This window comes from Ricinus communis, chromosome 9, assembly GCF_019578655.1.
Source record: "Ricinus communis isolate WT05 ecotype wild-type chromosome 9, ASM1957865v1, whole genome shotgun sequence".
NCBI lineage: Eukaryota > Viridiplantae > Streptophyta > Magnoliopsida > Malpighiales > Euphorbiaceae > Ricinus > Ricinus communis.
In genome coordinates, this window is record NC_063264.1 from 25,892,292 (window position 1) to 25,906,065 (window position 13,774).

General features: G+C 32.8%; 2 protein-coding genes across 2 annotated transcripts; one reads left to right on the plus strand and one right to left on the minus strand.

Annotated features, from left to right (window-relative positions):
• The first annotated feature begins 6,017 nt into the window (after window positions 1–6,017).
• Window positions 6,018–7,701, plus strand: LOC8269042. The gene is made up of 2 exons (XM_002531193.4): window positions 6,018–6,754; window positions 7,215–7,701. Exons 1-2 carry the CDS (start codon window positions 6,230–6,232, stop codon window positions 7,260–7,262), a joined length of 573 nt encoding a protein of 190 aa, XP_002531239.3. The 5' UTR covers window positions 6,018–6,229; the 3' UTR covers window positions 7,263–7,701.
• Window positions 7,702–9,740: 2,039 nt separating this feature from the next.
• Window positions 9,741–13,233, minus strand: LOC8269043 (trifunctional UDP-glucose 4,6-dehydratase/UDP-4-keto-6-deoxy-D-glucose 3,5-epimerase/UDP-4-keto-L-rhamnose-reductase RHM1). Its single transcript, XM_015726656.3, has 3 exons — window positions 13,076–13,233; window positions 10,593–12,177; window positions 9,741–10,479 (listed from the first exon to the last, which is right to left on the minus strand). Exons 2-3 carry the CDS (start codon window positions 12,162–12,164, stop codon window positions 10,036–10,038), a joined length of 2,016 nt encoding a protein of 671 aa, XP_015582142.3. The 5' UTR covers window positions 12,165–12,177; window positions 13,076–13,233; the 3' UTR covers window positions 9,741–10,035.
• Between the last annotated feature and the right edge of the window lie 541 nt (window positions 13,234–13,774).

The window sequence follows — 13,774 nt, forward strand, 5'->3', positions numbered from 1 at the left end:
TATTACAGTAGGGAAAGAATTACACCAATAGGTCAGTTAAAGAGTCTTTTACTCCTAGTATGAGAAGGTCACCCGCCCATTATGAAAATAAAACCTATTGCTCGGATGGAGGCTTGCTCCGCTTTCACAGCTACACTAGGTGGTGTTTATTCCCTTGAGCTTATTAATAGGCGAGCTTGCTATTGGACTCGTAGAAAGGTTCTGCTTTCACGAGATTAGTTTGAGGCATCCACCCGAAGAAATGGGTCAAACTCCACGAGTAGAAAGCATGGTTCTCGTTAATACAAAAGTGGAGAATACCAACTTTCAAATGAGAGGGTATTTGAGAAAGAACGAAGAGAATGCGTTAGAAGCTACGAGAAAGCCTATAAAATTTGTTTTTCCCAAGAAAGGGCTATATCTGTAATGAGCCGGGAATTCTATAAAGATGGATTGAGAGATGCAGGGGCTAGCTCGACTTTTCTATCAGATAAACTCAAAAATGGGGTGAGAGGCTGGATTTGATTCTTTCCATATGTTCGCGTCCCTTTTTCAAGCAAGCCTTATCAGGCCTTACCTTCTCAAGCAAGCCTGAACGACCTTACTGTCTCAACCCTGACTGACAACTAGCTTTACTTGATAGAATTGCCTTCCATGCCCTACGATTCGCCACTTGGGTTTCAAATTCCTTGCCTTGCCCTAGCTTCCAGAAAAAGAAGTAAATTGCTTCTTAAAAGCCAAGAACTTTTGATATTCTCCCTTAATCTTAAGAAAATCCAACTCCCATTTCCTAATATCTTTACGAGGTCAAAATAGCATCACAGAAAGAGCAGCCGGAACCTACTCCCAATTGGCCAGCATCAAAGCAGGAGCTCCTCTCCTTTACAGTCGAGTGGCTCCACTCCTTCCGGAGGCATTCTCAGCAGGCTCTGAGTTTAGCTTTTTAACATAGATACAAGAATCTGATTTTGATGAAGCTGGAAAGGCCGTTTAATTATCCCATAAGCAAGAAGGAAGAAAGGGAAATAGTAAGAGCTCATTCGGAAAAAAATCCGAAGAGGTGGTCTAGGTGAGAGCTAAAGCGTTGGGAAAAGGATACCTTGCCGAGGTCCAAAAATAAACCCGAAAAAGCGCTTCGACCAAACTGGAGAGGTCGGTGAAGCATTTCCTAGGGAACAAGTTCTATCTCCCATTGGTCTTTGGGAGCTAGCATATGGGGGCAAAGTTCAACACCACATGGGAAAAATCGACAGTAATCATGGCACAAGCTGCGCTATACATCGTTAGTATCATCGCTATAGTTCAGCTTCTAGAGTGGTGGCCGGGTTGCGCCACCTTTCCCCTAGAGACTCTCAAACAATGGATTGGTATCAACGGTCTGCCTATTCACTGTTGGGATTCCACTTCCTAGAGCGAAGTGGTGTCAAGCATTTTTTCCCTAGTAGCTATTAATGAAGAGACATTTAACTTAGATGATCTTGTTGAGGCCAGAGTTCATATTGAAATCCTAGTGGGAAAAGGCATTCCAACATCGCGCGCATTGATAAAGTGGGTGATCTTAAAAGGCTGGTTTATTTCCGACCTAATCCGGTCTCGACGGGGATGAGAGTAGGACAACCAAATGAGATGTGGCTACTTCAGCGCAAGAGGCCCCGAGTTCAAACCGGCCGAGTGGATCGTCGAACCAAAGACTCGACTTAGACTAAGTATCACAGGCAGTAAGTCTATCGATCCCAAACCCAATTCAAATTTCAAAAGGGTAGTAGGGAGACATCTTCTGATCATGAGCATGTGCCTTTTGATGAGGGCCCACGCGAGAGTGGATCGAAAAGGGCTTCGCACTAAAACCCAGCGGCTTGTCTTGTCGGGATGTTAACGGGGCAAATTTGGGGACTGGGGCCATACTCTGTTTGCTACCTAGCCTCTTGGGCCATAAGCCTATAGGCCTGCTCGGGTTGGCCCGTCTCAACCTAAACTTAGGGCCACGTCTCCCTCTTCTGGTAGGTGCAAGCAATAAAAGGAATATCATTTCATTAATATCATTACAATCAGTAAAGGAATAGTTCTTCCCTTAGCTAGGTACGGCTCTTTCGAGCAATCAATCTGCTTATCGCTTCAAAATAAGTTACTTCTTGCTACAAATTAAACTAAAAATATTAAGTATAACGAACATTTTGTTCTTAAAGATAATTTTATTTTGACTGAGTTATTAATATGTTATTAATATAAAAGAAAAGATATAAAAATTGATAAAAAATAAAGATAAAGAAAGGTAGATTAAAAACTCTTCTTTTATTAAACTTTATTAGAGGAACCATCAGCACAATAAGTAGGCACAGCAAACAAAGTAGGAACTATTCCGCAATCCGCTACTCCCTGCGCCGAAGCAAAGTACTTCCTTAGAGCAGATCCATGAGTCAGAACCTAATAGCTAGGCACGTCCTGGGAGTCAAATAAGCAAAATCTGTTGCATAAACCAAGTCAAGTAAGAATTCCAGTTCGTTTGTTGTTGAGGCTAAAAAGTATGCATTATAGATAGATAAGAAAAATGATACGAACTCATCTATATATCGAACCGACGAATTCAAGGCTTTAGCTTTAGCCTCCTTTCTCTGAATAGTAATTGTGTCATCATGTTGTAATTTAATTTAAAAAATCTCGCTCCTGCGCACTTCCGTTTTCTACGCTGGGTCGATGTACAAAAAGAGTAATCCATATGTTGACCCCCCTCTCGAGGTATTCATAGAATAGGTTCCACCCCTATGATACTCGGGGAGACTAGACAGGCCTTTAGTTGGTCTTTTTATCCTAGTTGGAGGAAAAATTACCAAACATTTAGCATTCCCTCATACTTGGCGCTAATGGGTTTTTATTTGAAAGAAAAAAGAAAACTATGCCTTCGCCATATGAAATATTGAAATATAAATATTAGGTAATAATAGCATGGTAGTTCAAATTCGATATAGATATAAGAATTATTTTTTTAAATATTAGATTATGTATGAAAAGAGTAGTGTGAGATATTAAGTAAGGGTATTTCTGATTTTATTCTATCAGGGGCCTATTTTAGCGTTAAAATTTTTTTTGTTTTCGCACTGGAGGGCTCTTAGCATTATTTATATTATAAAAATAAAAGAGTACGAAAAAAAAGATTTATTTTTCAAATAAAAAAACTTTGGGATTGCTAAATTACTGATGAAATAAAGCAACGGGACCACCATAGTATTTTGTTTTATTTTTGAACTCCTCCAAAGACAAGGAAAGGGTGATTATTGGATTATTTACTGATTTAGACCTGATAAACTCTATGTTTTTATTCGATAAAAAAAGGTAAGTAAAAGTGAATTCCATTGTGGAGCCGTATGCAATGCATAAACAATCCCTGTACGGTTGTTCAATTCTATCTTTTTGTTTTCTTATTATTCTTTATCTCTTCTCATCATCTTTTTATTTATTATGCGAGATAGAATAGCCATTTCTTTTCTTATATCATCAGGGTAATGATTCATCAACCTATTGCTGGTTTTTATGAGGCTCAAATAGAAGAATTTGTCTTGGAAGCAGAAGAACTTCTGAAACTACGCGAAATTCTCACAAGGATTTATGCACAAAGAACGGGAATCACAGGAGCTAACTCAAAATTGTTGACCAACTCCAAGCATGGGAGAAAAAATGATGCAAAAAGTAAACTGGAAACAACGAATTTCTTAGGAGCAATAGCAACTACCTAGATTGACATGCTATAATAATTCCATAAACGCCTAGTAGCAATTTGTTAGAAATACTTTAAAATTAATAAAAAATATTAATTTTTATTGTATAATTCTTTTAATTTATCGTGCCGTTTTAGTTGTTTTTTTTATTCTTTGGTTTTTTTTAATTGTTCTTTAGTTATTTTTTTATTATTCTTTAGTTCTTTTATCTAAAAATAATTTAAAAAATAAAAAAATAACTAAAATTGTAATTTAAAAAATTAAAAGACTGTATTTTTGATATTTTAATACAACAAAAAATAATTTTTTTTATAAATTTAATTAAAAGAAATATAGATATTTGTATTATTTTTTTAATTGTTAATTATACTTTATCCTCAGAGACCTCACAGTAATTAACCCTTTATTTTAAGGTTGCAAGTGTTGTCTCAAGTAACATGCTAGATGAATATTGTTTTAATTTGTGTTATTTTTTAACCTCAGAAAAGCTACTATTTAATAGACATTTCAATTGGTTTTTTAATAATATTTAAATATCTTTTAGCATATGACTTTATTTAATATCTATATGTATTATTCATAAGTGTTTAAATGTTATCAATAAATAAAATTCAGTTGTCTATTAGATTAAATAAAAAATTAAAAGTGCTTAAGAAGTTACATAAAAATACTTAAAAAGTTATATAAATAGAATTTAGGTATTATTATGTTAAAATGAAAGTTAAAAGTGTTAATAATTGAAAGACTAAAATTCAAGTGTTTAAATAGCTGTAGCGTAGATTAAATAAAAAAAATAAAAGTGTTTAAGAGGTTATAAAATAAAATAAAGGTATTTATTAGATTAAATTAAAAAGTTACTGTGTTAGAGTCACTCAATGATTAAAGTTCAAATTGTTTAATATATATATATATATATAGAGAGAGAGAGAGAGAGCTCATGTTAGAGTATTTTCAATTGTATTTTTTATTTTAAAGAGCATAATTTCTATAGTAAGAAATATTTTAAGGATATTTTAATATAAAGAGTAAAATATTTTATTTAAGTCCATATATTCTTTATATTTATTATTTATTTTACATTTATTTTCATAAACATTAAAGTTTTTTTTTTAACTTTTACTAATAGAAAAATAATTAAATTAAATACATAGAAACTTGTAGTGCATTTATTAAATGTAGAATAGAATAGAGAATGGAGTTTGGCTCTCCATTAGTAGAGAGCCAAATTGACTCTCTATTTTATATTTAAAAAATAAAGAGTGCATTGGAGTGTTATTTTATGATATGACTCTTTAAAATAAGTCGCTTGATATATATAAAAAGTGTATTAAAGATGCTCTTAGAACATTCCCAATGATGCTCTTTATTTTAAAAAGTATAATTTTTATTATAAAAAGCATCTTAAGGAATATTCACATATAAAGAGTGAAATATTTTATTTAAGTCTAATAAACTTAAATTTTACTTTATTTCCATAAACGTTAGTAGTTTTAATTCATCTTTCAGTTTTATTTTTAATTTTTACCAATAGAAAAATAAGAATTACAAATATCAATTAAGTCAAATACATACAAACTTATAGTGCATTTATTAATTGATAGGGTCTCATTGTAATGTATAGTAATTTAGACAATAGATTTGGCAACTTATCTATCATATTCTAATAAAAATTTGAATATTTCTCAATTTACTTTATCTATTAATTATAAATAGTTATACATATATTAATTAATGAATGATATATTTGACAATTACTCATTAAACTAACTGTTGTAAAAACAAAGTGAACTATATTGCAATCTGATGATCAAGAGAAAGAGAAGAGAGAATTATATTACTAGTGAAATGTTTTATATAAAATAAAAATACCTGAAGCGATGGAGTATTTTATAGAAACATAATTAATAATTACTGAACTTTTAAATTATAATTTGGATGAATTTTAGAGTGTTTTAGTTCCAGGTATTTTTCAATATCTTTAGGTACTTATTTAAAATTTTTTATAAAATTTAGATCAAATTTACATAAAATATAATAATATATAACTTTTATATAAAATTATATACTAAAATATATTTATATAATTTTTTTTAAATATCTTTTTATGTAAATTAATTTAAAATTTTATAATTGTTATTCAATAAATATGTAAAAATATTGAAAAATCAGCACCTATAATTTGATGTTTAGTTTGGTTTAATAAAATGATTTCATCTAAGCAAATAGGTCCATTTAACAATCAACATATATACACACCTCTATCATTATACAGACATTTTATGGCAACTTCACATCCCTCGTGAGATGCATTTATTATAGTGAGACGGCCTAAAACAGGAGAAAACCCCACAGCAGACGGCAGAGCAAGCAAACCCCGGAGAGGCAGACGGCGGTGGATCCCACGTGAACCTCACCTACCCTTTACATATATCCAAATTAACAACCATTCTCCGTACTCACTTGCAAGCTTAGGCTTATTAACTAAAAAGATTAACGGCTCACTCTCTGCAGTTCTAACAGGAGACAGAAAACCAGCCATGGAAGCACTGTGGAATTTGGAGGATAAATGGAGGCTATCAACAAAAGAAGCATTCCTTGTGTTTGTGTGCAGTGCTTTTGCTGTCATTGGTCTCTGCACTGTAACTGTGCTCAAAAGAAAAGCACAAAGAAAGCAAATGGCTAACCATGTTGAGACAGTTGCAGAAAGTTCCATTACATGGTCTGAAACTCATGACTCTAACAACTGGGTGAAGATAAGGAGGATGTTGATGGAGTCAATGAGGTGGAGTGAGGCTCACAAGTGGGAGGAGAAAGGCGGCGGGAGGCCACCACCACCACCAGCATCAGCATCAGCATCACTTCTTGGGCTTGAAAGGTGTGATTCGTCTGGCATAGGGTGGCAAAGCCATAACTCAGTTTCACCAGTTTGGCAAAGGCCAATACTAATGGGAGAAAAATGTGAGCTACCAATATTTAGTGGGCTTATTCTTTATGATGAAAGAGGTCGTCTACTTGATCACTCACTTACCTCATCCCGGGAGGAAAACATCCACCAACATCAGGTGATTCAGTATACAACTTTTCTTTTTGGCCTAATTACCCTTTAAATAAATCTTTAACTTTAAATTTTTTAATAATTTTATTCAATTATTTTAAAATTTTAAAACAAATATATGTGTAACTCTGTTAATTTTATTTTAATAATTTTATTCAATTTTTAATAATAAATAGGAGAATTATATGTATATGTATGTGTTTTATAATTTGATATTGAATAATTAACGCTACATTATTATTTAAAACTAATAAATATTTGTCAATTATTTACGAATTTGGTATATAAATGGAGACACGAATCAGGTCTAAACAAGAATTTTCTCATCTTATATATATATATATATATATATATATATATATATATATATATATATATATAGTGAAAGTTGTCAAATACTTTTCCCTTTTTCTTTTTTTTTTTTCCTAATCCTAATCAATTTTTTGTTACTGTCTTGGTGAATGCAGGAAAAACCAGCTGGTATTGTGAGAACTAGGCTGAAGGACTTGCTGTAGTCTTGGTCACTTGTTTGAGTTAAGAATTGAGTTAGGGCTAAGGGAGTGAGGTTCTATCTAAAGAATATTTGTCCAATTTTTAGTATGGAAATAACTAAAAATAGAATAAGAAAATTTACCATGAATTTTATATGTTGGCTTAAGGTACAATGAAAGGCAATCTCAAGCTTACTAAATGGGAGCCAGTTACAACAAAGCACTGACACTGTCAAGGGTACTCTGGAGTCTGCTATAGTGCAAGCAATAATGCCAACTGTGTGATTCCCAGAATACTTCCTATGCCATTTGGAACCTGTCATTCATTCAAACAATATCATATATCTTTCCATAGGGTTAGAGATATATATGTATATATAACTGCAAAAATATGCTAGGAAAAAGAACCAGTAAATATGGGCAATTTACAGATGAAAGAAATTACTACAACCTGATGCAGCAAGCAGTCTGTTTTCAGATGAAGGAGAGCAGAATTTTTAGGAATAAAGCAATGAAAACATAAACAGCAAAGAGATTCTAATAAGGCTATCTGGCCAAGCTCTGCTATCACTAGAAACCTCATGACAAATACAGAATGTTGGCATGTCTGGCATTGCTGTTTATTATTTACAAAACAGGTTTACATTGTAATAAAAAAAAAGCAGGTTTACAAAGGCATCAGAATTCAAGATTCCATAGAGCAAGAAAGAGGTGCTCATCAAGAAAGTGGAAAGGGAAAGATAAAATGGCATAAACTCAACACTCCTTGTTTGGATCACCAATTCCTATAAATACACAATAAAATGGACGAGATTTCGTTACACACTGTACAAAAGGAAAAAACGTGACCAATGTTTTCTGTTAATTATACTTTGTTTAGATATTGTTTACAAGTTGGTTGGTTGATTTATTATTTTTAGAGATAAAAGGCTAAATATTTATCACCTGGATTTGATAATTTTTTAGTGTGTAATTTTTTTTAAATAGAAAAATATATGGGGTCATAAATTATGACAAGAAAAAGTATTTCGTCATTAAAGTATTTTTCATAAGGATTTAACCATCATCAAACACGAGCAATATGATAATGATTCCTTATCAAAGTGAAGATGGTTGAATCCTTACAACAACATTATTGTTTGATCGTTAAATCAATTTCTATCGGATCGTTGACTTTTTAAACCACGATTTGAGGTCAAACAACAATTATAAGTTATTGAACTCTAAAAACTCATACTATCAGAGAAAAACAATATGATAATAATGTCGATCAGTGTGAAAATGACTGAATTGTTACGAATCAAAATTTTTTAACAGTGAAATTTCTTTTCTCTTATTCCGATTTATGACCATATCTCTCTCACACATAATTAAAAATTAAAAAGTTGGTAAAATCATAAGGTATTATTTTTTTTATTTATCTCTTATTTTTATTAGAAATTTATAGGCTATTATAATATTTTCTTTATTTTAAAATGATATTTATTTTAATTTTTTTCTAAACTAAGTGTTACTTTTTAAAATATTAATAGAGCATTAATTATCCCTCTTAAATTCTAACCTTTTTCATTATGAGTGAAAATATTAATGAAGTAGAGAGAAAAACATAATAGAATGAGAAATAAAATTTAGAGTCATTTTGAATATTTTGATAAAAATGGATTTTAATTATATCAATTTTTTTACTATAAGCTTTTTTGGTGTTTGTAGATATTACAATGAACAACACTTATTTTGAGAAAAGAAAATAGTTAAACATAATTATAAAATAATTCATTTTTGAAATTTTTTTATCTAAATTTAATGTATATCCCTATCTATACACCAAACCGATAAATAATTGACAATAATAGAGCATGTCTCTATCATTCAATATCAAAATTTAAATCACTCATATATATGTGTCACTCTCATGTTAGTTGTGTTGTACATACCAATCGCGGATAACAATCTTTTTTTCTTTCTCCTACAAATACCATTTAAAAATCTTACTAAAAATAGTGAGATGGAGTAGTTATTAAAAAACTGTTTAAAGATAACAGAGTTTAAAAGAGTGTTATTAGGATTTCTAGAGTTAAATTAGAAGAGATACCAAAAGAAATGATTCTAATAAACTTACAAATATAAACAATGGGGAAACAAACATTAATATGAGAGATACTGCACTCAACAAAGATCCAACGACTCTCTGTGTCAGCAATTTGCAAGCTCCTCACAACAATGGATGCAAACCATAAATCATATTAAATAAATAAAAATTAATTAGCGATTGAGATTGGATATGTTTAGTGATGCAATGAGATATTATTGAAAATATTTTTTAAATTGTTTTTGGGCTATTTTTATTTAAAAAGATTTTTATTTATAAATTGATATTATTGAAAAAGAACAACAGGAACATGAATGAGAAAGGAGGACTATAAACTTGGAATGGAAGAATGGAAGCTAAGAAAAAGAAAAGGCCATATTTTTCTTTGAACTGAATAAGTAATAAAGAATTAATTTAAACAGCAAACCACATCTAGTAAATTGTAAGACTCAGCCTCCTGCAAGCTTGCAGATGGTGAAACATATTAAAGTCCTACTGAAAGTTCAGTGTGAAAAAGGGAAAACTAGGCAAGACTACAGTACAACTGGGAGCGAGGAAATCAAATAAGCATACCTAATAAAATCAACTTCACTTTCTACTGTGGTAGAAACAATGAGATGACCTAATAATGAATAATAACTATAAGAATCGAAACAATAGCAATACTCTTCAGACATGCAAAATGGGGATCACTGCTGCTGCTGCAATTTATGTCTTCTTGTTGGCTTCGAAGACATACTTAATCAAAGACTCCTTGATTGAGAGCAGCTCAGGAAATTCTTTCTTCAGCTTGGCTGCATCCATCTCATTGTTGCTTCGTGGGGCGACAATCACCTTGGCTTGCTCCTCTAGAGTGAAGTTAACCCACTTAAACTCTGGGTCAATGTAACTCTTGTACATCTCCAAAATCTCATTATGACTCACCACACCAGGGTTTGTGAAGTTCCATATGCCCCTCAGGTTCCGCTTGGCCATCTCAATTGAAATAGGTAAAAGTTCATCCAGGACAGTCATGCTGTTTGGAATGTTAACGACTTTGTTATATCGAGAAATCTTGGTGATGAAATTGCGAGGATTGTTGAGGTCTGATGATATTGGCATTCTAACTCTTAGCGTGCATACATTGTCATATTCTTTCAATAACTCTTCAACCTGGTTGAAATTTTAGAAAGAAAATGCATTAATAGTTAATCAACTGTCATGAAAATGGATGCAAAATTAACAGATGTTAAAAGAAATGAAAAGAAACAAGAAAAACAATTTACCATGGCCTTTGTCTTTGAGTAAAAAGAACCAGTAAAATTGGGTTTGTCATCTTCAGTATACCCAATGCCAGAGCCCTCTGGATGAGCAGCATCATACTCAAATATACAGCCTGTAGCAAAATTCATCATCAAGAGATTATGCTCTCTGCAAACATCAGCTAATGTCAAGGTTCCAGAAACATTGGTGCGAATGGTTTCTGTTTTGTGGGATTCACACCAATCAACATTAGGTCTGCCAGTGACACCAGCGGCATTAAAAACATGGGTTGGCCTAACATTCTGGATGTCTGCCAAAATTGATGACCGATCTTCCAAGCGCCCCCTACCATATTCGAAGGGAATCCCCTGTTTCTCACACAACTTCCCAAGTAGACCACCAATCCATCCGGTCCTGCCATAGATCAAGAACTTAAGAGAGGATTTTCGAGGAGAACCAGTGCTGCTACTTCTAGAAACTGGAATGACCATTCTGGTCTGATTAGAATTACTAGAAGCAAAAGATGCAGATTTGCTCTCTTCGGACCCATCAAAGTGTCTCCCACCAGGCATCATCAACATTCTAGGATGAGGAAGCAAAGCCCCTGTTACATCACCCCACCAATCAGGATTCTGAACATACCATTCCATAGTTTTCTTCAGCCCCTCCTCCCAAGTGGTATGTTCTGACCAACCTATGTTCTTCAGCTTCTGGTCATCAAGGAAGTACCTCTGGTCATTGAATGGCCTGTTCTCTACAAACTTGATGCTTGCCTCAGGATCCATTGAGAAAATCTTGCAGATATCTTTTGCCACATCTATCACTCTTCTTTCCTTCTTTGTCCCAATATTATAAACATGGCCTACCTCTCCCTTGTGAAGGATGACTTCAAAAGCTTCAGCAACATCCTCACAGTATAAATAACTCCTCACATTAGAACCATCCCCGTGGATTGGAAGAGGCTTTCCTTGCATGGCCAAGAGGATAAACTTTGGAATTAATTTTTCAGGGAACTGATTAGGACCATAAACATTGTTTCCACGGGTTGTTATCACAGGTAACCCATAAGACCTGCCATATGCCATAACAAGCATTTCCGCACCAGCTTTTGTTGCAGAGTATGGGTTAGTTGGAAGGAGTTGAGAAGCCTCATGGTTTCCCACGACAGCATCCTCATCTGTCTCCCCATAGACTTCGTCCGTACTCACATGAATGAATCTCCTAATCTGGCCAGTGACCTTGCAGGCTTCTAAAAGAACATGGGTACCATAAATATTATTCTTGGTAAACTCAAAGCTGTTACCAAAGGAGTTGTCCACATGGGTTTGGGCAGCAAAGTGCATAATAGTGTCAATGGATTCAGTGATGAGAAGGAAGTTGACAAGGTCAGCGCTGCCAATATCCCCCTTGACAAACTTAAAGTTGGGTGATGATTTAGAGGGAAGGAGGTTTTTCAGGTTTGAACAGTAATCAAGCTTGTCAAGGACAACAATTTTGTAATCAGGATAGTTGCGGATAAGCCGATTGCAGACATGGGATGCAATAAACCCAGCAGCCCCAGTAATGAGGATGTTCTTTGGGCTATATGTAGCCATGACAAAACAGTTTCTACACATAAAACAAAACAAAAACAAAGCTCAGATCCACAAGCAAGTAGACAAAGATCCCTATATCAGAGAAATCACTCTCATAAATTCCAACAGAGAAAAATAATACGTAAATAGCACAAATATCATTCTTATTTAAGTAGAATAGGAAGAATCAGAATAAAATAGATCATAGAAAAAATAGGTAGATTAACGTCGTGCATCTCCCCCCTTTTAATAGGGAGTCTATGTAGGTTGTTGAATAACAAAAGGAAGAGAAAAAGGGAAATCAATCTCATCCTTATTTGTATGAGTACCATGATCAAGTTTCCTTTTTCTTTTGAATATCATCAGTACCAATTCAAAGAAATCAATTAAATTCAACACAATTGGAATTTATTAGTCCTTAGAAACAAAAGCTTCAATTTTCAAGATTATTTCCTTACTTCTCTGCCTAAACAACATCTCAAGAAATTCAACTCCAAAATCAGTTAAAATAGATAAATTACTATCAATTTGAGCATAATAACATTAAGATCAACCTCTATATTACCAGATCCAAAACAGAATCACACAGCAGATCCACAATAAACTAGCAAATGCAACACCGATCAGCTATTTCACAGCAGAAGACATTAAAATTATTTGCAACAAATATTCCTAGTTCTACTTTCATAATACAGAGATCCAGATTCAACTCAGCAACAAATGCATATCAATCAAAGTTTAAAAATTATCCCACAGCACCAAAATTCTCCACCTTTAACAACAGATCTAACAACAACGAGAGATACCCAGATCATAAAACATGTAAACAATATTAAAATCCCAAGATCCAACGTACAATATATCATGCTAACATATCATTAAAAGGCAAAGAATTAAAAGAAAAACAAAGTAGACAAAGGGTATCGACTTACAAATAGAATTCAGGTCAAGATCAAGCAAATCCAGAAAGAGAATTCAAAATTGTAGAGACAGAAAAGAGAAAGATATACACTGAGACAGGACGCGGAGAAATTTAAAGCAGAGAGTTTTGGAGAAGGAAGAGCAGTGAATGTGTATATATATATAGTGTATGTATGTGAACTTGTGCTCCTTTATTTACCAATTAATGTGTTGCGATGGTTAAGCGGAACCGTAAAATCAGAGAGAATGACTAAAATATTCTTCCTGATTGAGTTATTTACTTGTTAATTGTTTACCCAAATTCGTTGTTTCACAATAATGGCGTTTAGAGCCATTGTTGTAATCGAATCCAACTTGGCAGAACTTTTATTTTATTCAACTTCTGTTCTATTTTATATATCTCGTAAATATAAATAAATTTCATGAATATTAATATTAATCGTCGAGCCTAAATTATTATTATATAAATATATCTAATAAATTAATATATAATATAACAATTATTATATGTATTTAATTATTATAGATTAATTACATCTTAATTTTATTAAAATTAGGAGATTAATTATTAATTAATTTTATTAGGATTAGAAATAAGTGGCCGGGCTTTCAATTGGTTCTTTCTCTTTCCTTTTTCACTAATGAGTGGTGAGTAATTAGTAATTAGTAAACTATAAATATAAGAGTATGTTAGCTTATTTAAATTTTTT